This window comes from Condylostylus longicornis, unplaced genomic scaffold (assembly GCF_029603195.1).
Source record: "Condylostylus longicornis isolate FDR11 unplaced genomic scaffold, ASM2960319v2 ptg000033l, whole genome shotgun sequence".
NCBI classification, from domain to species: domain Eukaryota; kingdom Metazoa; phylum Arthropoda; class Insecta; order Diptera; family Dolichopodidae; genus Condylostylus; species Condylostylus longicornis.
In genome coordinates, this window is record NW_026578002.1 from 371,661 (window position 1) to 395,157 (window position 23,497).

A 23,497-nucleotide genomic window follows, 5' to 3' on the forward strand; every position below is an offset into this window, starting at 1 on the left:
GGAAGTTCATTGGCAACAAGAACTCAAATATCAAATATTAATAAATTTCGTTAATTAACTCCACAAATATGGTGAAAATTCAAGGACTCCTTTAAAAGTTCGATAACAAAGCTTTTGCTCAAAGTTTTTATCAAAGTTTTTATATTCCCTAAAAAAATTACAAGTTCATTGTTTTTAGAATCAGGTTGATGTTAAATTTCAAGGAAATTGGTTGATTATTTTTCCAAAATGTAAATTAAACCGGCTTTTTTCCAACAATTTATACTTCTAGTTTTTGAAGAATTTATTTTGCTTTAGGTTACCCGGAACGGCAAATTTAAAAACTCAAAAATCCAAGCACTTATTTATAATAATTATTGAAACCATTATTTTTTGCTCCCTTTTCCCGGGTGATAAAATTATTGAAATCTTCTTTCCATATCACATGGCTCAATTTCACTTTATCAGAATTTCATTTTGGCAAAATTTAAGCTGGCCCCTCATTTAACTTAAAGGATTGTGGGTAATAAATACTTTTTTTAAATTTCATATGAAATATTTCCGTTGTTTTATTAAATGCTCGTGTTATTTTTGTTGTATGGGGAAGATTTAACAATAAATTTCAAGTTATCAAACATTCATTAAAAAATTTTCTTCAAATTTTAAGATTATTAAAAAGTGTCTACTTTTACTTTGTAATTTTGTTAAATATTTTATTTTTATTAACTGTAGATTTCCATTCAAACTCATTGTATGTACATCTAATTATGAAAAATTTTATTTTACTTTAAAACTAAAGCACAGCTGGTTCCAATTCAATTCAAAAATTTCATATTATTTTCTTAGTTAGAATATTGTGATGACATTTTTATATCAAATTAGGTTTATTCTTATATTTTTTTTAAAATAAAATTCAAATCATTTAAAAAATATAATATCAATTCTTTGTATTTAACATCATAGCTATTATAATTAGAATAAAACTAGAATAGTTCATTCACTTACTTGTATATGAAATGAACATTCCCGTTTAACCTTTTGTAATTTACAGACATTAATAATTTTAACTGTATGACCCCATTGAATTTTTCATTATAATTTCTTAAAAAAAAAAATTGAATAATGTAGAAAAGAAGGTCATTTTTGTTCAAATATAAAAATTTTTTATGCTTTATTTCATATTAAATGATGAAAAATCATTGAAGCCTATAAAAAAGAATAAAAGAAAAATTTCTTGTTCTTATTTAAAAGTTTTTTGTCTTTAATTGTTAAACACGGACAAAAACGTAAACTCTTCTGTTATATGTCAGTGCATTTTTGTTGTATTGCTGTTTTCATAGTCAATTTTGATTGTAACATATTACTTTTCTACTTCATTTGTAATCTAGCTCAAATATTTTCTGAAAATTGGACTAGATTTTTTTTGATTTTCATGAGTAATAATGAACGACTTGTAAACTATTACCCGATACACTGCAAAAAAACTTAATAAATATTCTACAATTGATCTCTTTCTAAATTGTCAAATATAATTTATTTCATGGTAGGTCTTGTGACAGATCTTCAAGTATATGAGTGACTTTAAAGTGAAATCAGTAAAATTTATGATAAATTTATAGCCCTAAAATAGCTGTAATTTAAAAATCTATAGTTGCCTGAAATTATAAAAAATTCATAGAATTTAGCTCTAATGATCAGAAACTTAACATTTTCATAAATTTTCTAAATATAGCAAAATTGATTGAAATATTAAAGAAATCATGTATTTTTGACCATGCGTTAAATTTCAGTGGTGGGCAACTATAATTAAAACTTCAGGCAATAAAAAGATTAAAACGAAGTAGTAAATTTGATTACCACGGCATTAACTTACGCCGCCTCATTTTTAATAATTTTAAATACAAAGGTTTTACATTAAGTTTTTGCCATATTCATAAAAAATTTTGGAATAAACTTGTTATGGAAATCTATATTAATTTTATGAGACTGAATTTTAATTTTGAAGCAAATCTAATATAAAGATTTTATTTCAATCAAATTTTGAATTTTTTAATAATTTCAATTATCCCCCAGCAGATCAGAAGTTCAATGACAAAGTAACCTTAAAACTTAATTGTATGGAAAAGCGAAAATAGTAAAACTTTATTGGGATTAAAAGAATTTTACAATACTTAAATGAAAAACAAATTCTAAAATAAAGATTTTTCCATCTGCTTTACTCATTTAATGTTATTACAATTTTTCATATTTATAGAGATTTATTTTCTTATTTAAATTTCAATTGCATTTGCGTATTTCAAATGAAAATTCTTGAATATCCTTTTGAATTTTTAACTATTCAAATATACAATTTTTGCATCCTTAACAAGTAATTGGTTATCTATGTGATGAGAATAATTTTCTCTAATGAAATTAGGTTTATATACACATGAATTTTATTCCAGTGGTTTCTAACAAATTTCTTGAAAAATTGAATCTTTATGAAAGGGTCTCGTTCTGGTGTTTTTAATTAAAATTTCTTGTCAGCCAGGTGATTCTAAAATTTGCAACTTCGGGAAACCGCTTTGAAATTTTTATGATATAAAGTATTTAGAAAATTTGAGCTACCACCTGGTTTCACAAAAAGTGAAACGGAATAAAGTAGAATGATATTCCGCCATCTTTGATTTTTGAATATTTGTTCCGATATTATAGATTTACGTCAAATTATTACTTGTTCTTTGAAATTTTTTTTTAAATTGCAATTAGAATTAAAGCTTTAAACTTAACCCTTTAGTCGAATTTTTTGTAAACCATTTGCTTATTTAATTAGATTAGTTAATTTTGTTGTTAACTAAATAAGCATTTATTTTACTGCAGTATTTTACATTATAGTTATTAACCATTTGGACCTACTTCAATTGGTATACTATATGTGTAGAAGTAATTGAATAAGTTAATAGATGTAAAGGACTAGATTTGATTGCTTACTCGCTGTATACTTATACCAAATATAATTATATGTTAAGGAGTCTTACGGCATCATTTGCATCGTATGTACATTCAAGATAACTTCATCATATCCTGTACAAATTTACATATTTGCAATACATATGTACATACATTTTATATTTTATACTACATTGCACCAATTGCCAATTATGATAGCATATAACAAAATAAACTGCATGAAACCCTTAATATTAAAAGAATTTAATAAGAATTTTTTTTCTTTCAAATTGTATCATAAAATTTTATGTTATCTAAAGCATTCCAAAGCAGTAATTCTTTTATAAACTATAGTAGATTATGACCTGTCCGAATAAGTAAAAATGTCATATAGCTTATAAGCTTAAGTATTTATTTATGATAAATTTTATGGTACATTTGAAAAATTTGTAAGTTTCATCTAAAAAAAAAAAACAAAAAATCAATATTTTGCAGATTTTTCCTTTATTTGTGCTCCTAAAAAAAAAATTCTGATTTAATTTTATTTTTTTTCAAGTGCTCGTAAATATAAGAATTCCTTAATATAAGAAGAAAAAAATTGTGTGTTTTAATAAAATTTGGAACTTGTTTTAAATTTTGGCATAAAATTTAAAAAGAAGTGGAAGAAAACATCCCACATAATTTCTAATATTTAAAGAGTTCCAGTTTTAAATTGGAACGTTAAAGGCAGAAATTTAAAAATTTAATGTTTCGATAGCAATTCGGTTTTTTTCCCTACTACATAATAATTCTATAGCGACCTATATTGATGTACTGTAAATCACCAATTTTCCGGTTCTTTAACAAGAAATACTTTAATATCAATATTAATAGGTCATTAATATCCGAAGCGTGAAAGGTATTCTTCAAAAACTTTACTGGCTATCAGTATAACAGTAACACTATAATTCCCATTTAAATAGAAAGAATAACTTAGGAAAAAAATAACTAACTGTAAAATTGCTTCTTTCTTCTGTCAGATTTATACTGACTTCATTTAATGGCGTCTACAATAATGCATTCGTATTGTGAAAAGCATACGCAGTGAAATCGTATAATATTACGCGCAAAACTGTGTGTGAGTAAGTAAGCATAAGTGAAATTTATAAATTGGCTGGCGTAAACAAATTCATTTACAAAATTAAATGAAAAAAAAATATTTTAAGACCCATTTGCGCCACAGTTTTTTATTGTCTTCTAATTTTTCATTGCACTGATTAATATCGGCATGAATATTGATTTAAATTTGAATCCCAGAATATTTTAAAGCTATTGAAGGCTCATACCACAAAAATTCAGAAATTGCATAGAAAAATTAAATAAAAGTTTTAATTAAGTTTTGTTTTACCATTTGGGTGCTCCATACTACCAAATGAACAATGTGTTGCGTTAAATTATAAATCAATACCGAAAAATATTACAAAAGAGAAAACACCAATTTTTTTTTTTGGAGATTTGTATGCAAGGATTATGATTTTTCCCTACACTTGTGTTTGATTTTTGTTTTGTTTCTTTTTTTTAAAAGAACAAGGCGTGTTAAAGGATCACAAAAGTTTATAATTAATTCTTTTTTTTTTTTATTGAATTTTTCTAGTGTGCTAATGCTAGAGGCCTAAAAACATACAAGAATAAATTATGAACAAAAATATGTGACTTATTATATAACCATATATGTACTTATTTAGGTATATGAAGCTTCTAGTTGGTTTCAAATATTTTCCAGAAATACATTGACATGGTGAATCATTTATTACCAGAGAATGTATAAAACATAAACTAACAAAATTTAACGTAAATATTTAACGAAATGTGTAAAAAATGGGCTAAATTTATCTATTGCTATGGGAGATCAGGAAATCTACCGCATTCAAAAATTATTACAATTTTGTAAGTAAACAACCTAATTTTAAGCAATGGAATTTATATCATAGAGAAAGAGGAGACCCAAATCATTATTTTTCAAGCTACATTATGAAATATGTACTGCATTCCATTTAGCGAATTAAATTTACATCATTTAAACGAACTCGTTACGTGGATTTAATAAAAAAACGTCAAAAAATTTTTATTCAAAATCACATTTTCATTTGTTGCATAAAAAAAACTGAAGCACCATGTACAACATGTCTGTTAATAAATGTACATTCACACTTATATTGATTTTGTGTAATATGGGTTTGGTCTCAATAGTTATACTAACAATAGTTTTACATAAAAAATGTTATTGACGTAGAGAGGATAATAAAAAGAGAAAAACGACAAAAACAAAAACGACACATAAAAACAAATATTTTTCTTTTTTGCCAAATTTTCAGAATTGAGGAAGGAAATTTTGTGTTTAAAGTATTTTAGAAAAGATTTACATTGTACTAAAAATGTTAAAGAGTTTGAAATGATTTTCAATTTTTGAATACTCTTTAAAATTTTGAGTACTTTTATTTCCAAATAAATAAAAACACTCATGGTACAAGAAATTGGAAAAAATATTTATTCTTATAAAACTTTAAAACTGTTGAAATTTATTGAAAACTTTATTAGAAATTTTTAAAAATTTCATTTCGGAGTGTAGTTCAACTTTGCAAGTAAACGTTTTTCAATTTTCAAATACTTCAATTTACAACCGAAGTTCGACAAATGAGGGAATCTAAAATGTAAATAACAAAAATACTTGAAAATTATGAAGCTAACCATTTAGCTATATGAAAACATTTTATAATTTTTCCCGGCTTAGAATACTTTCGGCCTATCGTATTTCTTCTGCTTCTAAGAACGACTAAGTGAGCTTGCAGCAATAAATTTGCCAAGTTAATTTTCTTAATGCCTTTTCATATATACTAAAACCTTAAATAAACAGAAATAAGTACACTCTACTGAAATATTAATTTAATAATATTCAAAATAATCTTAACAATTCACCATGAATCAATTTAATTGTACTTATCAGCCCAAATCAATATTTAATCTTTAAAATAACTCTGCTTCGAACATTAGCACCTATATAGAGAACAATATAAAACTATAAAGATAACAATTTTGTTTAATATTTCCATCGAATTTTTCTCTTCAACAACATTTTAATGGATGTGTTTAATATTTCTTCCACTTTTCTCAAAATAAACTATAAGACCTAATTGAATATTAATTTGGAAGATTTAATTATACCCACTTGTTGTAGCTGTTCTTATATAGTCACTAGCACTCTTAAAGATTTTTAAATTTTTATTGATCGTTTGTTAAGTTAAACAATCCTGGAATTTCCGTTTTTCATTAAATAGATGAGCGCATGTGTTATTTCGAGATCACACATCAATTTTAATGCCTTTTATAAAAAATTTTTGTGTATGTTTTATTTTTTTTTTTAATTTTTCATTCAATTCAAAATTTTTAAAAGCATTCAGAAAGTAAAATACAAAATCATTAAATTTGTCAACAATTTTAATTTACAAAAAAAAAAAAAATTGAAAAATAAACTAGAAAGCTTAAAAAAATCAAAAAATTTAAAAATTATTTTCCAAAAATAAGAAATGCATACACAGATAAATAAGAAGACGCCCAAACATTTGACAACTACACAAATCTGACGAAAATTAAAAAAAAAATAAAAGAAAAATATAAAAGAAATCGAAAATTATTTAGTTGTTCCACATAATCATGGGATTCTTTTTAATTTTTTTTTCTTTCAAATCGAATCTATTAAAAAATTGAACGTTGATTTCAAAGGTTGCGGTTTTATTACAGATTCTCAAAAGGAGGCTGAAAAATCTCACTGCCTCTCAATAAAGAGAGTCTCTGTCACTAATTGCTGTCTATAGTTTGGTCCCAATGAATTTTAATTATCAAAATTCTACTATACACAGTTCTGCTTGGAGGATTATGTTCTCTGATGCTCAAATATGAGTAATCATCGTATTTTTGAGTTGGCATTTGGATAAAATAAACAGAAATTCTGACATTTAAGTATAAAAATTTTGTTGTCATGGTTTTTTTGTTTAGCTCCATCTATACTAGTTATTATGAACGTAAAATAAATTTTGAAAGCACTTTGAAATTTTAAGAAGAGCGAGTAGTTTAAAAATTAAAAATTTTCGTGATGCTTTTGTTTATTTACTTGTTTATTTTATTATGATTTTTTTTTAATAAATTTTGTTGTAAACATTTTAAAGGTTAAAACATTTTTCAATACCTAATGGTTATTGAGTTCAATTAATAAATTTTTTAATTTGCACACAAAATTTCCATAAAATTAAAAACAAAAAAAGCCTCAGTATTTTATGCATTTTTAAATTTTTTTAGTTTTTAAATTAATTTAAAAAAAATATGAATGAGTTGATGAGTTTAATTTTTGAATAGTTGAATCATGCATGGAATCATTTCATTATTACAAAGTTTATCAGTTTGCCAAGTTCAACCTACAAAATTAAATAAAATATTAAAGAAATTTTGTGCTATGAATAGGTTTAATTTTGCTATATAAGAAAATTGTGTGTAATATTAATTTTGTAACATTGTTGTTCGTAAACTCCTAAATGTTGCTTATATTTAAGTATTGCAAGTTGTTTATTGAGATAAAGATGCACGTTACTTTCCTTAAGAGGTTTTCCTCAGGAACCACTCTTGTGGAACATCGTCTTCACTTCAATTAGTACCTTGTTTTATAAATCAATATTCAATAGACACTAAGATTCAACACGGTTTTTGTATATTTCATAATTATCGCACTATTCCCCATGTGTATTTTATAAATTTTTCCCCATTTTAAGAGTATAATAAAGCAAAGTTTTTTTCTTCTTATTTTCAAAAAACTGTTAGGCTATGAAACTATTACGAGTTACTCTAAATGAAACATATTTTGCACATCCACGCAATTAATTATGTTTCATACCAATAAAGCAATAAATTAAATACAATTTTTGGAATGGCAATAAATATGGTTAACTTTACCAGAATTGTTAGAGATTTGTGATTGTCCATTAATGTAATTTTACTTAAATACTGTTGGACTGCTTATTTACTCATGACTCCTACCTAAGTATATAATATGTATATAAAATTCTAGCGCATTTATCTTTTCTTTAATTATTGTGAGATTTCCGAATTTCATTAATCTGATTTTATTTATAAAATTTTTAAAAATTCATCTATAGCATTAAGACGTTTATATACTCGACCTTAAACATAACAATTCAACCTTTCAGAAAAATCATTGAGACAAATTCAAAATAAACAAAATTTTAATGCTCTTAATGTTTTTTAAAAGATAAACTGATAAATATTTTATCTACCATAAAAATTAATCCAACTGAAAATTATTTATCTCCTTCCCTATATAAAAAGAAGGTAAAGTCCTTTTAAAATTATTATGAGAAATTATTAAACCAACAATTTCTTATTAAACATTCTATGTTTTTTATTTTCGCGATAAAAAAAAGACAAACTTTAAACCGCATGATATAAAAATTGTTGTAAGGTACACATTTATTTTTATGATAAAATACCATAAAGCATTTGTTTAATAATAAAAAAAATAAAATATTGTACAAACTAGACTGTTATATTGTCGTCTAGACAAACCAAACTAAATTTTATAAATTGAATTTAAAAAAAAAAACCAATTTTCAAATAATTTGTGGTAAGAAAAAAAAAAAATTAAATAATTGAGAGCGGCTTTTCACCCTTCACAATTTATAAAAAAATGTATGTACACTTTTTAGTTCATTGTGAATGCGTGAATGAAATGTCTCCAGCAATATTCAACTATTAATAACTTGAACTATTAAGAAATGCTATTATGGAACAAAATTCTGAAGCAAATTGATGGTATCGTAAATGAGCACATTTTATTTTTGCCAATCTTTAAAGAAATTTGTTTTGACGCTCTAGTCGAAAGGCAGTTAAGAAAAATTATAATTATACTCGGCTCTATTCTAAATATCTATATATAAATACCAAAGGCTTGAATGTTCTCTTATTTTCAAGTTTAGACTTAAGGCGTGTAGCATGAAAAATGTGTAAAAAGTAAAAGCGGAAATAGGTAATTCAAACTAGATGTCAATATTTATATATATATATATATATTTGACATAAAGTATTATACAACAAATTTCTCTTGCATAACTGTGAGCAAGTAATAGGAAGAGGCACCACCGTTCTTAAAAAGTTGAAGATACATGCGGTTTAAAATATTTATGAGCAAACAAACTCAAATCAATGAGCACATTTTTACTCAATATTATAAAAAAAACCTTATAAAAAAAATTAGATGGCGGCGCTTAACAAATTAAATGATACTTTTATACACTTATACATTCACATACACACACATCTATATAATAATAATGATGGTAGGTATCAAAATAAATAAAAATGAATGAATGATTTTTAAAGTGCCGCCAAATTAAATATGATAAGGATTTTTTTTTTCTTTTTTATCTTTTATGCTTGCGTAGCATACTTAAAACCCACATTTATTCTTAATTATTGTAATAATTGTGCATGTGTTACTAAATCGCTAATTATATTGAAAAAGCTTTTATAATTTCTCTTATTTTATAATATTATGGTAAATTCGTACATGTGTGCATTACACATAGAGTAAAAAACAAAAATGATATTTTCTGTAGATAAATAAATTCTTATCATAAATTTATTTATTAAATTAACACTATCAGAGCGTAAAGTTGTGAAAATTATTTTGAAAATTTTTAAATAACCATAAGCCATTTTTATTTTTTGTTTTTATTAATAAACAAATTAAGAAAGTATGTATGTGTTATGGAATTGTACAGAGTGCTTAATTAATTATTTAATTTTATTCTAGTATATAGAGACTACATATACTTGTAATTCTAACAAATATTTTAGCTAAACATCGAATTGTAATTCAAGTTATTAAAATTTTATCGTCCGGACCAGTGATAATTAATAAAAAAATTGAGTTAAGTTCACTAAACATATTTTGCTAAGTTTACTGAACTTTGACAATTCAGTAAAAATAGTAATTATCATAATATAATTTTACTTGAGGGTGATCTACATAGTGGTTTGAGTAGCGGTAGTGTTTTAAAAACAATATGCGACTATATTTCACAAAAAAATTGTTGAAGTTGAAGTAAGTATATATGTATTATATATCAAAAACCTGAAATGTAAGCTTCTGTGATGTAACAACTGTTCTCATGCAAAATTTTCTCAAAAAAAGCCTCATTTGCCTCATAAAGCCAATAATTCTTCAACGTAGTTAGCATCACAAACTCTGTTTTTAAGTGGTTTTCACATTTTCCACTAGAATTCTTAACCATTCTTGAAATATTTTTTATGATTTTAGAAAAATTATTTAGGTTTAATCTATAGTACTAACGTTTCTGTTGTTATCCTGTACTTTTATAATTCATAATTTATTTTAATAGCATTGCCACCCTGTGCGACAATGCGTAATAATATACGTTAATTGTTTCATTTTAAAACCATACATGCACATATATATTTATATGGATACATATACATGAATAATTCGGGAAATTTTAAACAGTTTGTTGATCTATTAATTTATTTCTATTTAAAATTTTAAGAATTTTTTTTTATTATACGAGCGTATTTTGTATTTAATATTTATAAATATTTTAAAAATTGTGAGAAAAAATATATTTTTAATTTAAGTACTTGCTATATATATACAAATTTTTTTTAATTTTCATAATGCTATGTAGGGGTATTCAACTTGTATATGGTATATATTTTATAAACTTGGTATAAATTAGCAATTACATTTGACCCTAATTAAATTTGATTAAGTACTTACTTAGTTTCAAAAACTAAATTTCATTCATTTGCATATAACCGAAATGAATGGTTAAATAAATTGTAAATTTCGTATATCTTCTACATAACCAAATGGAAATTATTTCTGTATAGCGTCTATATCACATACATGTATACCCTAATTTAAAATAGAATTTATAATTCAATTAATTATCATGCAATTATGATTAACAAAACCACAGTTAGTACGTACGAATAATCTTTAAAAGAAGGTGTTACCAATATTATACTTATATAGAAAAAAAAAAACGAAAAACTTAATTAATCTTTTGGTTTGTTTGTTGACGCCTTGAGCATTATTAAAATTTTAAATAGGATTTTGTGGAGAATAGGTGCTTATGCATTCATTTTTTTTTACATAAAATTCAATGCAAATATTGCATTATATGTATATGTATATATAAGTATGTAAATTAGTAAAAGTAAAAATATTTTCCAAATACTTGAATTATAGAAATTAAAAGTTGTTTTAATATTTAATTCACATTTATCTTTATATACATACTTCTTTATTTAAGTACATATTTATATAAATAATATATTATACACAAACTAAGTATCATGGTGGTAAAATTTATTTTATGGTTATATATGAAAAATTTAATTTATTTACAATGTGTGGGTATTGTAAAGAAGTCGTACTTTTATACTACTAAAATATGCTTAAATTTTTCTCATTTAGTTATCATAAATGATTCCAAATATGGTGATATGGTCTTCAAGCATGTTGAAAAACAATACAAGAATTTACATTTATAATTCAATGCAATTTTTAGATATTATTGGTAATAAAATTAAATTACGTCACGAGCAGCAAATTACATTTGCATATTTTTTCCAAAATGAATGCTTAAATTAAGTAAAGTACCAAAATTTATATTGTAAATTTAAAATCAACTTGAACAGTTACATGGGATATAGGGATGAGGGAATTAAAGAAAACCCAATAGTATTTTAAAATTTATCCTAAATTGGTCAATGTTTGAATCAAGATTGAATAAGATTATACTATGCACGAAGCTACATGCTAGCTACCTCAAGATTTATTCCTATTCGTTGTTTTCTTTTAAGTCAAACTAAAAAGGGGTATATATTTAAAGCTGAAATTTTATACACAAATGAATATTGCTAAATATTCACCTCCTACAAAAATTGAGGCCCCTGAAAGTTCGAAAAACACAGAAAAATTTTAATTTCTTTCTTCTACTGTCGAACAGCACGGTTCAACGTTAAAATGGTTCTTGAAATTAATCGCTATGTTAAACCGTTTTTTTTTTCAAATTGATAACATTGTTTTTCTTTTAGACGATGTCTGAAATTTTAGCGACTTCTATATACTATAAATAAGTAATTAAGTTTGTTTAAATAAAAACTCTTACTACTATTCCTGTTTGATGTAAATTTGTTCTCTTTTTGTTGGAAAATAAAAAATTAAATTCTCACATTTAGCTATAATTCAAAATTATGGAAGTTATAGTCCCTTAAATCAATAGGTACACCGTTTTGTCAAGAGATTATAACACATTTCTACTTCGAACACCAATTCTGTTGTTTTTTTATCACATTACAAATAAGTAAGTATATCATACATTCACTGAGCTTAGCGCTTCATTAAAATTCATCGCAAATTTTTGTAAAATTAATAAGAAAATAAAAAGAAAAAAGATTTTGACCGGAAGTTTTCGTCAGACAAACGACGTTGACCTGAAATTGTTTACATTTTACTTACTCTTTTGTAATAAAAGTTTAACGTAAAAAAAAAACCAGTTGGGCGGGATGTTTTTTCTTTCGTATTTCTTGAATACCTTTTAATTTTAAACTTGAAGTAAAAGTCAACACACAATATTTTATAAACATACTCGTACTTAGTTGCTTTTGTTCAATAAATTCAATTGATTATTATCGATCATACAAGTATGTAATTTAAATGTGAAGGAAAAAATAGAAAAAAAATTATTAAAAAAAAAAAAAAATTGTTAATGGACAAAAAAATGCATCAAAACAAAAAGTTCATAGATCTTTATTCCGCAACAACAATATTCTTGATTTGATATTTCCATAATTTTACGGTATTATGAATTTATAGACAAAATACTTAGTGAATATCACCCTAATAAATTTCACCAATAGCTTTGGCTATTGGCAAAAAATCTCGTACTTGAGGAACGTTTTTTTTCATACTAGAGGAACGTTGTTGAAATTAATTTAATAATTCTGAGTAAAATCTGTCAACTAAAATTGTCAAAGGGTTAATAAATGTTTTTTGATTTTGTTCCATGTACTTGCAGCCATTTAGTTTTATCTTAAATAAAATAGAAAAGAAAATTAAAATGACAGTAAAATAACAGTAAATCATTAATTGTCAAAACAGTTATTAGGTAAAAGCTATAAAATTTATAACTAAACCTACATAATAATTAAATTGTCTCAATTGCAAGAATTTAGAATTTACCGTTGACATTATTTATTTTCACAAACTAATAAAATTTGACAAAATCATTAGTTAAAAGATTAATAGCATTACGATATGTCAAATATTTTTAAGAACAGTTAAATGTATTTTATTCACCAAACTATTAACATGTGGTTTTATTTCCAGATACCATAAAACTTTATTCATTATTAGTTATGTTACCGCTTACTTTTAAATAAAAATTAAATTATGAATTAAAACAAGAAAAACTTCTTTTTTTTTTCTTGTTTCTTTATGACATTGTTAAGTGTTTTTTTTTTTCATTTTTCTTTTTGTCTTTTTCCATCAATAGTTTTTATGTTTACATCTAATTATTTATGTAAGTATATGTTATATATGTTCGTAATCTATAAAATAACAGATGTTTTATTAGTTACAGAAACAGAAATAGCTTTGATTCAATTTTATTAATATAATAATAAAATAAGTTATAATGAAAATATTTAATATGTGTTCAAAGTCAAGTCTATTAACATTTTATTAAGTTGAGTTTTAACTCATTTTGAAAATGAATTTTAATTGTTACATCGATTGGATCGAAATGCCATATAATTTTTATTGCTTATACATTAAGCGTTAAATGTATGTATACATATGTACATATACATATATGCACACAAACTTTCGTATAGTCAATAATGCAGTTTAAAAATAGCATTTACCTTTATTACTCATGCAAGTTGAATAATTGTAAATATAAAAGGTAATATGTACTACTTTGTTATATAATAAAATTAGCTATTTATGTACAAAAATATTTAATTTTATTGATTATGATCTAATGCAAACAAATGAAAATGATAGTAGTTTAGAAATATTTTCGAAAGAGGAGTTAGAAAATATGAAATTCGGGTATATTTTAAAAGCTTTTACATAAATTTTTTTTTAATGCATTCAATAATTAAATTGCCGAAGCGGCTTTTTCGACTCATAGGTAAGTAAGTAGGTACCTATAATAGTTTGAACAAAGATGATAGGACATTAAATTGGTTTTGGGTTTTCCCCAAGATGAATAAGAGAACGGGTGGATATAGGTACTCATTAATTATAGCAAAAGCTTTTGATTTGTTTTTATTAAAACATTACGTTTAGAGCATATTGATTTTTGCGGTATTATATTTAAAATATTTAATATGCCGCTACAAAATAGTGATAGATAATGCAAAAATTAATTCAAAAATGCAGTAGGTAATTCCTTATAGTTTTTCTGAAAATAGATTTTTATTTGACTTCTTAAATCTTAGGTTCTATTTAATTGTAAAATTCATTGCTTCAGATTGATAACTAGGTACGTTAATTGAAAATAATTAAGTGAAATTGACAAAATTATACTAAATCAACGGTAAGCAGTATCTTAATATTTTAGAGTACGATAATTTAAAGAGACTTAAAATTATATTATTAATGCCTTAATATATACGTACATAAAATATTGAAAAAATAAAAATCAATTTTTATTTTTGCGTTAAAGTTATTTTCCGATTTATTATTATTATTATTAGATTGTTATGTATAAGTATAGCAATAAAATTATTTGAACTCGTGAACTCACGGTTACTCAATTATTAGTCATGCAATTGTAGAAGTAACTGTGCGGGTAAGTGCCTACTTATTATATTTTCGTAAAATAACTAATTTAGTTTGTCAATAAAATATACATAAATTGGTATCATAACTTAATCTTATCGTTTCCTCTTTTATTTTTATCATGATTAGTATTAAGAAGGGGTTCATTAAATTTATTTTTAAATTTTCTTTATAAGTAAGTACAATATGAAAGGAAGCATGTACGTACATATACTAAAGTATTTATGCTTTACATATTATGTTTGTATGTCTGTACGTAATAGTATTCTTGCACCTAAAATAAAACAATATGAAATTCTTATCGATAAAATTGAACTTGGATTTCAACCTCATTATATTTATGATAAAAAAAAATTGTTTTTTTTTTCGTATCGTCCCACCTCAATCGATATTATGAAAGAGAAATAAAAATATTGAATTACTTAGAATTTTTTTTAAACTAAGTATTAAAAATTAATATAAAGCGTATACTATATAAGTATAAAGAAAAGTAAAAGAAAAAATCATAAATATTTAAAAAAGAAACCTTACCAGTCCGTAGAGCTCTTGTCATCCAGTACATCTTTCCATGCAGAAATTAATTTTTCACGATGTTTTTCAAAACTAATCGACATCGCGATCTATTTTTTCTTAGACTTTTATGTTTATGATTTTTAATTGTTAAGACACCAATCAACTCTTTCTTTCGTTTTTATAATAAAGCAATTACAATGTGCAGAAAAATTATGAAAATTTTTAATTTAAACTCAAATCAAAAAAAAAAAAACAAAAAATATAAAAAACACTTTGAAATTGAAATTTTCACTTGTTTTTTTTTTCTCTGTGTTTTTTTTTTCTTTTTCAGTGTGTTTTGCTTTTTATAATGAAAAACCGTCGTGTACACTTTGATGTAAACAAGAAAATTTTCTACAAAAGAAATAAAAAATGAAAAATCGTGATTTTAAAAACAAAAGAAACAACAAAAAAAAATTCAAAACTAAACCAAAATTCAAGCACAAAGTCGCAAATCGCAAAAAAAAAAAATGGTTAAAAAACTGGAGCACAGCACAGCCCGATTCTATTTTATTCAATAACTCAAAATATATTATGTACATATGCACATAAGTGTGTATGTATGTATGTACTTGTATATTTTTTCAATTATTTTTTTTTTTTTTTAATTCATTTGCATAAATTTCCTTTTTGTACCCAAACACACAATTAGCGGTATTAGGTTTTCATAAATATTCTATTTTTTTTTTTATTTTTTAATTCAAATTATTATTAAAATTCTTTTATAATATTTTCAAAATTTTTTACATTATTTTAATGTTTACTTTTTAAATTAAAAGAAATTCTTATTTTTTTTCTTCTTTTCCACTTTGATTTTATAATTTTTTTTTTTTACAAATAATGCGATTAAATTTTTAAATATTCTTCTACTCTAATATGTTTTTAGATGCAAAGTTGAATGAAAAATACTGTCAAATTTTGTTTTCTTATTGGAAAAATTGTCTTTTGCAAAAGCCAAAAGTCTATGAACTTGTATTGTATGCAATGCAAAGAAATGCCAAAAAAAAAAAGAAAAAAAAATAGAAGAAAAAGCAGTGCCAATAAGAAAAATAACTTTACTGTCAAAGAATGTCAGTCATTTGCAGTACCATGAAAGAATTATAAATTTTTGTTTTATTCCCATAGTATAATGTATTACCGAGAGATGGCGGATATATATACAGTAGAGTGGGTACACTTGAACTAAATATGAAAAGTGGTGCGATTATTTTGTTTTTTAATTTTTAATTACAAAATTATAAATATATTAAGGTTATTTGTAGGTTATATTTGTTTTCGTGAATAGGTATTAGTACGCAGCAACAATATTTTCTATTATTTTCTATAATTTGCGGATAAATTTGTGAAATGAGAAATATTGTGCAGATGACGCTATTAAAATTTGAGTTATATGCTTCATAAGGGTATAACTTTCAAAATCTTTAAACGTATTCGTTTAATAATAAGAAATAAAATCAACCTGCGCATTGTAAGTATGCAATTAATTAAAACGGAATTGGATTTCATACAACGTGACATTGAGTACCGATTTGAAATTTCTTATTAAGAAATTATAATGCAATATTAGCTATATTTTTGTCTTTAGTCATAGTTAAGTTGTTCATAAATTTTTAAAAAAAATAAAAAAAAAGGGGTGATGCACGTTACACTCATGTTTATTTAATTATTTATTCTCCTATTTAACAAATAACTGAGTAGTAGTATAATATGATGTGTTATTCGGTTACCCAGCATTTACACGTACAAGTTACTTGCAAGAAAGTTGCAATACATACAAAAATTTTACTAACACATTGAAATATTTCTACTTGCTTGTTTACTTGCAGTTCAACTTGCAAGAAAATTTTGCTGCCAGTAATTTGAGCAAGTAATTTGACATATTGAGAAATTCACAAAAAAAAATTTGTTGTTTTGATTTTTTTTTTTTTTTAATTTAAAATTTTTGAATTTTGTTTTGAAAAAATTAAACTTAGCAAACTTATGGTTTCTAAAATTTATAAACAATTATATATATTGCTAGTTGTTTTCTTCTCAAAGACATTTTCAAAAATTAACTTGCTAAACGCCTACGTCATAATAGCAAGTAATTTGACATTTCGAAAAACTAATTGACAATTAATATTATACAAACTTGCATGCAAGTAACTTGTATGTGTAAATGCTGGGTTATTTCATTTTTGAAAACGTCAAACGAAAATTTAATATACAAATGTAAACATCTACGTAATGAATTTGAAAGCGACATCTTTTAACAATTTTATTTTGATAAATTTTCAGTTATAAAATTCCTCACAATAAGTTTTGATGTCACTAGTAAGCGTTATTTTCCTTTTTCGTAAACAGAAATATGAAGAATAAATGTGGAAAAATTTATTATTTTTATGTTCACCGTGCTTCTAAAATACTTTCTTCTTATATTATAAGCGCGTATGCTTGTGCCATTTTACAATATAATAAAATATATACATATATATCATAAATAAGTTAACTATATGAGTATATTTACGAAACTCACACATGTATATTGTGTACTATTTTGCACCTATACATCTTTAAAATTAATGTATTTTATATGAAAATAATAAAATGTATATGTATAAAAAAACAGCTGCATTCCATTCAAAAATTCTTCAAATTCCATTCTTAAATCCGCTTGGAGATTTTTTTTTCTTTCGTTTTCTTTATTTTTTTTTTACTATAATATTATATTTGTTCGTTGCTAATGTGTTGTTGTTGTTTTTGGTATTTTGATTCTCTTGCTGTTGTTGTTGCTTAAAAAAATTTTTTTATATTGAAAATTTTTTTTAGTTTAGTAAAGTTTAGTTTTCTTTTCAAACAGAATTTATCTCTCGAGCCGTGTAGTTAAAAGTTCCTTTGTGTGGGTACAGTATTTTTTTGTTTTTTAGTTTTTTTCCGAATTATATATTATAAATTTACAAATTTATTGTAAATAAATAAATATATTTTCAAAATCTTATAAAAAAAAATATTTTTTTTTGATAAATCAGAAAATTTATTAAAAAATTTTTGTAAAACAAACAAAAAATCGCAGTGGAATAAAAAAAAGAGAAAAATATTTAGTACACAAAGTAAAATAACAAAAAAAAGAAAAAAAAAGCAGAGAAATTAAATTCGCGCTTTAATGAAAAGTTTTTTTTTTATTGTGATTTTAGTGTGGTTACCTGTACTTGTGTATAAAAATTAAAAAAAAAAATAAAAGAAAAATTAAAGACAACTTTTGTTTCTGTGTAAAGTGTGAATCTTTTAAAAAAATTTTTTAAACAAAAAAGTCAAATAAGAAATAATAAGAAAATAAAAGGCAAAAAAATTAAAATGTCAAATAAACAATCGCGTTATTCGCATCATCGTCGAATTGATCGCGTACTATATTGAAAAAATTTTAAAATTCGCTAAATCGCTACTAAGGAATTTTTAAAATTCAATAAAAAAAAAATAAAAATTATAAGAAAATTTTAATAAAGAAAATCAACTACTACAACAACAAGAGTAGAGAAATTTAAAATATCAACAACAATAACAACAATATCAATAAAAACAAACTCGTAAATTTATGACAAAAAACAACAACAACAATAAATTCACAAATACCTTTGAAATTTGAGGAAAACACAAAATCATCATAAAGGTAAAAACAAAATGTAGAAAAATAAAACAATTAACAAAAAATTAAGAGAGAATAATATTTTTATTTTAAATTATATAATTCTGTGTTGAGTACAAATGTTTGTATACGTATGTATGGTTATGTTTCAATATAAATTTATATTAACTATGAATGTGGAGTGCGTGTATGTGTATAAATTTGTAAATATGTTGATTTAATTAAAAAGTGTTGCGTCTCTGAATTTAAATCAAAGGTAGGTACATACTTATTAACTTACCTACTATCCAAACCTAGTAGAAAATAATTAAGTTTTCTTACTTTTTTAAATACAAGAGGGAAAATACAAAGCTATTTGAGATCAAAGTTCACGGTGAACTTTATGACGAAATTAAAAATAATATTTGTCATTCTGTTATTGTTGCTAATTATTATTTAAAATGAAAAATTAAAATATTTAATTTGTAATAAGTTGTACAGTAAGTAATAGTAAGTCAATTGATAGTTATTGTTGTATTCCAATAATTTGATTTAGTACAACGTAAATTTCTGTCCTTATCGTAAATGTTTGCTACAGCGCACAAAATTGTTTTTACGATACTGAAAAAATAAAGTCTAATTTTATGTTTTAAATAAGAATTCTTAAAAAAGTAAGTGTAACCATCCATATTTTTTATTTAAGGTATTCATATGTACTTAGTGAGTGAAACATAGCAAGAGCAAGTGATGAACTGCAAGTATTAGTCAAATATTATTTTTAATATTAAAAATTTTGTATAAATTTCAAAATATTTTCCACATTTGATTGCTTATTAAAATAAATGTTTAGCTGCCAAACTATTTCAGTAAGTTATTGAAAATTAACTATACTAAATTAAAATAATCTAGGTTTCAAATTATAAAATAAATAAATATTGACTAGCTACGCCGGTATTTTGTATTTTATGCCGGTTAATTAAATAAATATAAATTTTCATAATATACTTGTGCATATGTATTATGTAGTAATACTTATAATCTTGTATACTTTTATTTGTGTGTGTGCTGAAATGAAAAATTTTAATGTATTTATATGATTTTTTAAAAGAATTTGTATAAGAATATCAAAAATTCAAAATCGAAATAAAATTGTTATCGTGTACTGTTGGTTGTTAAAATATTATTTATTAATTTCTACATTCTTATAAGCCTATGATTATTAGTGAAAATTACGGTCATGGTATTGCCTCAAAAATTTAAGCTGGATTTCATTTTAATGGTTTGTACTGGAATCCCAATGAAATACAGCTAAACAGTGAATTTAGCCTACTTAATAGAAAATTTATAAATTTCGTTTTACTTTTATTGAGTAAGTACGGTGTAAACGAATATATTCCTTTAACAGTGGCAGTACAAGAACATTTAACAATAATTTGAAATTAAGCTCATATTAATTTTAGTTAATACGTTCTATATTTAAATTTTAAAATATTAAAAAAAAATTAAAACTTCCAAAATAATAGTTTTATATCAATCAACTTTAGTGGACTCGGTTAAAATCGGGTTCGCGAATAAATAAAATAAATATGAACCGAGCTTCATAGTTCAAGTTTAGTTCGTGTTCGAAACATTGCTCAAAAATTTTTTTGTAAATAAATATTTTAAACTGTAAAGCTCACTAAATTGAGAAAATTAACTAATTTGTTAATTACATCTCTTTATTTGAAATGTTACTCACACGTAATGCAAAAAGTTCATTAAGTTAACTTGGCAAGCTTAAAGTTTATTTTCTTAAACTCATTTAGATGTAAGTATGTATGTTAGTAACAACTATTCATTTACTAATATGCAATGAAGTTGTGAGGTAAAAAATCATAAAGAATATTGCAATACATGTCAGTTTGTCAACTGCGTTGTTTGACTTACTCACATTTTGAATATCTAGACATTTAGGTCTTTAAAGTAATGCCTCTCTACAACACTCTTTTTATGTCAAAATCGAGTTGATAAATATTTCTAAAAGTAAACCATAAAAAATACGATTAATTTAATTGCGACTTGAAATTAATTTCTGTGGAACATTCTTAAATTTAACTTAGTTTTTAAGAATCAATATTTTCGTTGTCATGAAAAAAGTAGTTATTAGGTTTATATCAAAATTGTTGAGAAAAATGAAAGGGGTTACAATTTCACAAATCATTACTTACATTGCAACTTATCTATCAAATCGTCATTTACATTTGTGAAACGTAGTTACTCAACTATTTAATCTATATTTTTAATAAACGATAACACTATAATAATCTATAAAAGATAAGAGAAAATTTCGCTTTAATTTTGTTTTTTTATGAAAGGATAAAGTTCAAATTGTTATTTTTTTGGCTAAGATATTTTATTAGACTAGGTCGTTATTTTTATTATTACTTATACTTGGAAATTCGGAAAATAAACATTCCAGATAAAATTCCAATTCCAAACATGAAGTATTTTTTGAAACGGAGTCGTCTAAATTCTGTAGAAATCTGTAGAAATCTGAGTTGTTTCTGACATGTTTTATAACGTCGAAAATTTAAGTGCAACCCAGTTTAAGATAACGTTTAACTTAAAAATTTATTGCAAAAATCTGACATTTGCTTTTGATTTTTTACAAACAAGGAAACAGATAGAAAAAGTGAAGTGAATAAGTACATTGCTTTCAAATTTTTATTGTAACTTGTGTTAATCAATCTCAATTAGATAAGTCGTCTATTTAAAAAGCATCAAGTTTAAACATTGAATTTTGAATAACAACTTGAATTAGTAGATAAAGCTTTAGTAAAATAACTGCTTCAACGGTGATCAAGAGATCAATTTCCAACTCATGCAATTTTTATCATTAAAAAGCTATTTCAATTGCTTATGTACACATACTTAACGTACAGTTTAATACAAGTACCCTATAATTAAAACAGCGTCAATTTATTATTGTCATCAAGCGAGTAACACATTATTTGATTTAAATGAACTTTACGTTAATGTTAATTAAAAAATAAATTGCTTAAGGCCCATGAATATTATTGTACAGCCGTTATTTTGATTTTCTTCTTATTATTTAATTGTTTAATTTTAAGTTCACGTACATATATAAAGAGCACAAATAGGTATGTATATATATATATATATGGATAAAAATTTAAACGCTTTACTGAAAAAAAAATCATATTAAAAATAAATTCCTTTCAAATTCCACAAAAGGTAATTTATATCTGGGGGTCATCAATTCTTAATTCCTAAATTATTAAGTAATTCGTGCGATTATAATATAAAAAATTCTTTTTAAAGAAGAGAAAAATTTTACAAAATGAGTAAGAGAAAACAAAGCGGAACCAGCATCCAAAAAAAAAATCATTTTTTTTGGGTCTTGAAATATTTGTAATTGTAAATTTTCATTCTGCTTTTAAAAAGCCATTAATTCTTTTTCTCTGCTTTTCCCGTTCAGCTTGTTGTAATTTACAGAAAAAAAAATACCGACATGATTGAAAAATTCTTTTGTGAAAAGTTCACTTACAATTTTAAATGATAATTTGGGGAAAGATAATGACAACGGGAACGACAACAAATAATGACACTCAACGGTAAACAAAGAAGAAGGCAAAAATTTCTAGAAACAAAAATCATTATTTAGGGTAAAAATACAAAAAAGAAAACCAATAAAAAGATTAGGGAAATAATTTATGTCATCACTTCTGTTGTGAATAACTGTTTCAGTTTATCCACCACTCTTTTAAATTTTAGCTTATGCAATTCTCAATACATTGTGATATTTGCCAAGTTTGACAGAAAAATGGATTTTCGGTAAGCGCCCGATATTTAGGGATATAATAGATCTTCCAAGAGGGACCCGGTGTTCAATGATTTTAATATTTCAACACACAATTTAAAAATAGAAACTACTACAAAGAAAGTGCAATGGAATTATTTGCCGAGCCCATAATAAAATATCTGATTTGACATTGGATCCTTTATTCACTTTGTGAAAATAACGATTTTTGGTTTAATTAACATTGTTTCAAAGTTCTTAATATGGAGCAATGAATTTTAGTAAATTTCATTCGAGCGGATTCTTTCACAATTTTTTAATAAGTAAGTTAAAATTACTTAAATTCACATATATATACATACATATATAGATAATTTTCTGTATGGTATTAAATAACTATTCACAATGGAAAATTACAATGACACTGTAGTATGAAATTATTAAATGTAATAAACCGAATCGTTAATAAGTTAAGCTTAGCTACGCACAATAATTTTCTTTCTTTTTCATTACTATATAATATAATTATACTTACGACATAATTATTTTTAGATCATTTTAGCTGACCTATACCAGATTTATGTTGAATAATTTCATGTCATTCTGTTTATTAGTTTCCGCTTTATTTAAGTCAAAATTGAAAATTACACTAAAATTATACATATTTTATGAAATCAAATTATTTTAGACAAAAAATATAATCAAATGAATTCGGATCAAA

The 23,497-nt window shown here is 24.0% G+C and overlaps 2 protein-coding genes across 5 annotated transcripts in view; one reads left to right on the forward strand and one right to left on the reverse strand.

Annotated features, from left to right (window-relative positions):
• The window catches only part of LOC129608691 (drebrin-like protein), a 47,011-nt gene that overhangs the window by 11,115 nt on the left and 12,399 nt on the right, over window positions 1-23,497 (reverse strand). The window contains exons 1-2 of one of the 4 annotated variants that reach the window (XM_055520356.1): window positions 16,141-16,273; window positions 15,356-15,730 (exon numbers count right to left, since the gene is read on the reverse strand). In XM_055520356.1, coding sequence (XP_055376331.1) covers window positions 15,356-15,438 — 83 coding nt within the window. In that variant the 5' untranslated portion in view covers window positions 15,439-15,730; window positions 16,141-16,273. Of the gene's footprint in view, window positions 1-15,355; window positions 15,731-15,806; window positions 16,088-16,140; window positions 16,274-23,497 lie in introns of those variants that run through there. The other 3 variants (XM_055520355.1, XM_055520358.1, XM_055520357.1) reach the window with 3 other exon arrangements.
• Window positions 18,223-23,497, forward strand: part of LOC129608692 (mucin-2) — a 94,393-nt gene continuing 89,118 nt past the window's right edge. The window contains exon 1 of the mRNA XM_055520359.1: window positions 18,223-19,022. The gene's annotated coding sequence lies outside the window, so the exon portion shown is untranslated. The remainder of the gene's footprint in view (window positions 19,023-23,497) is intronic.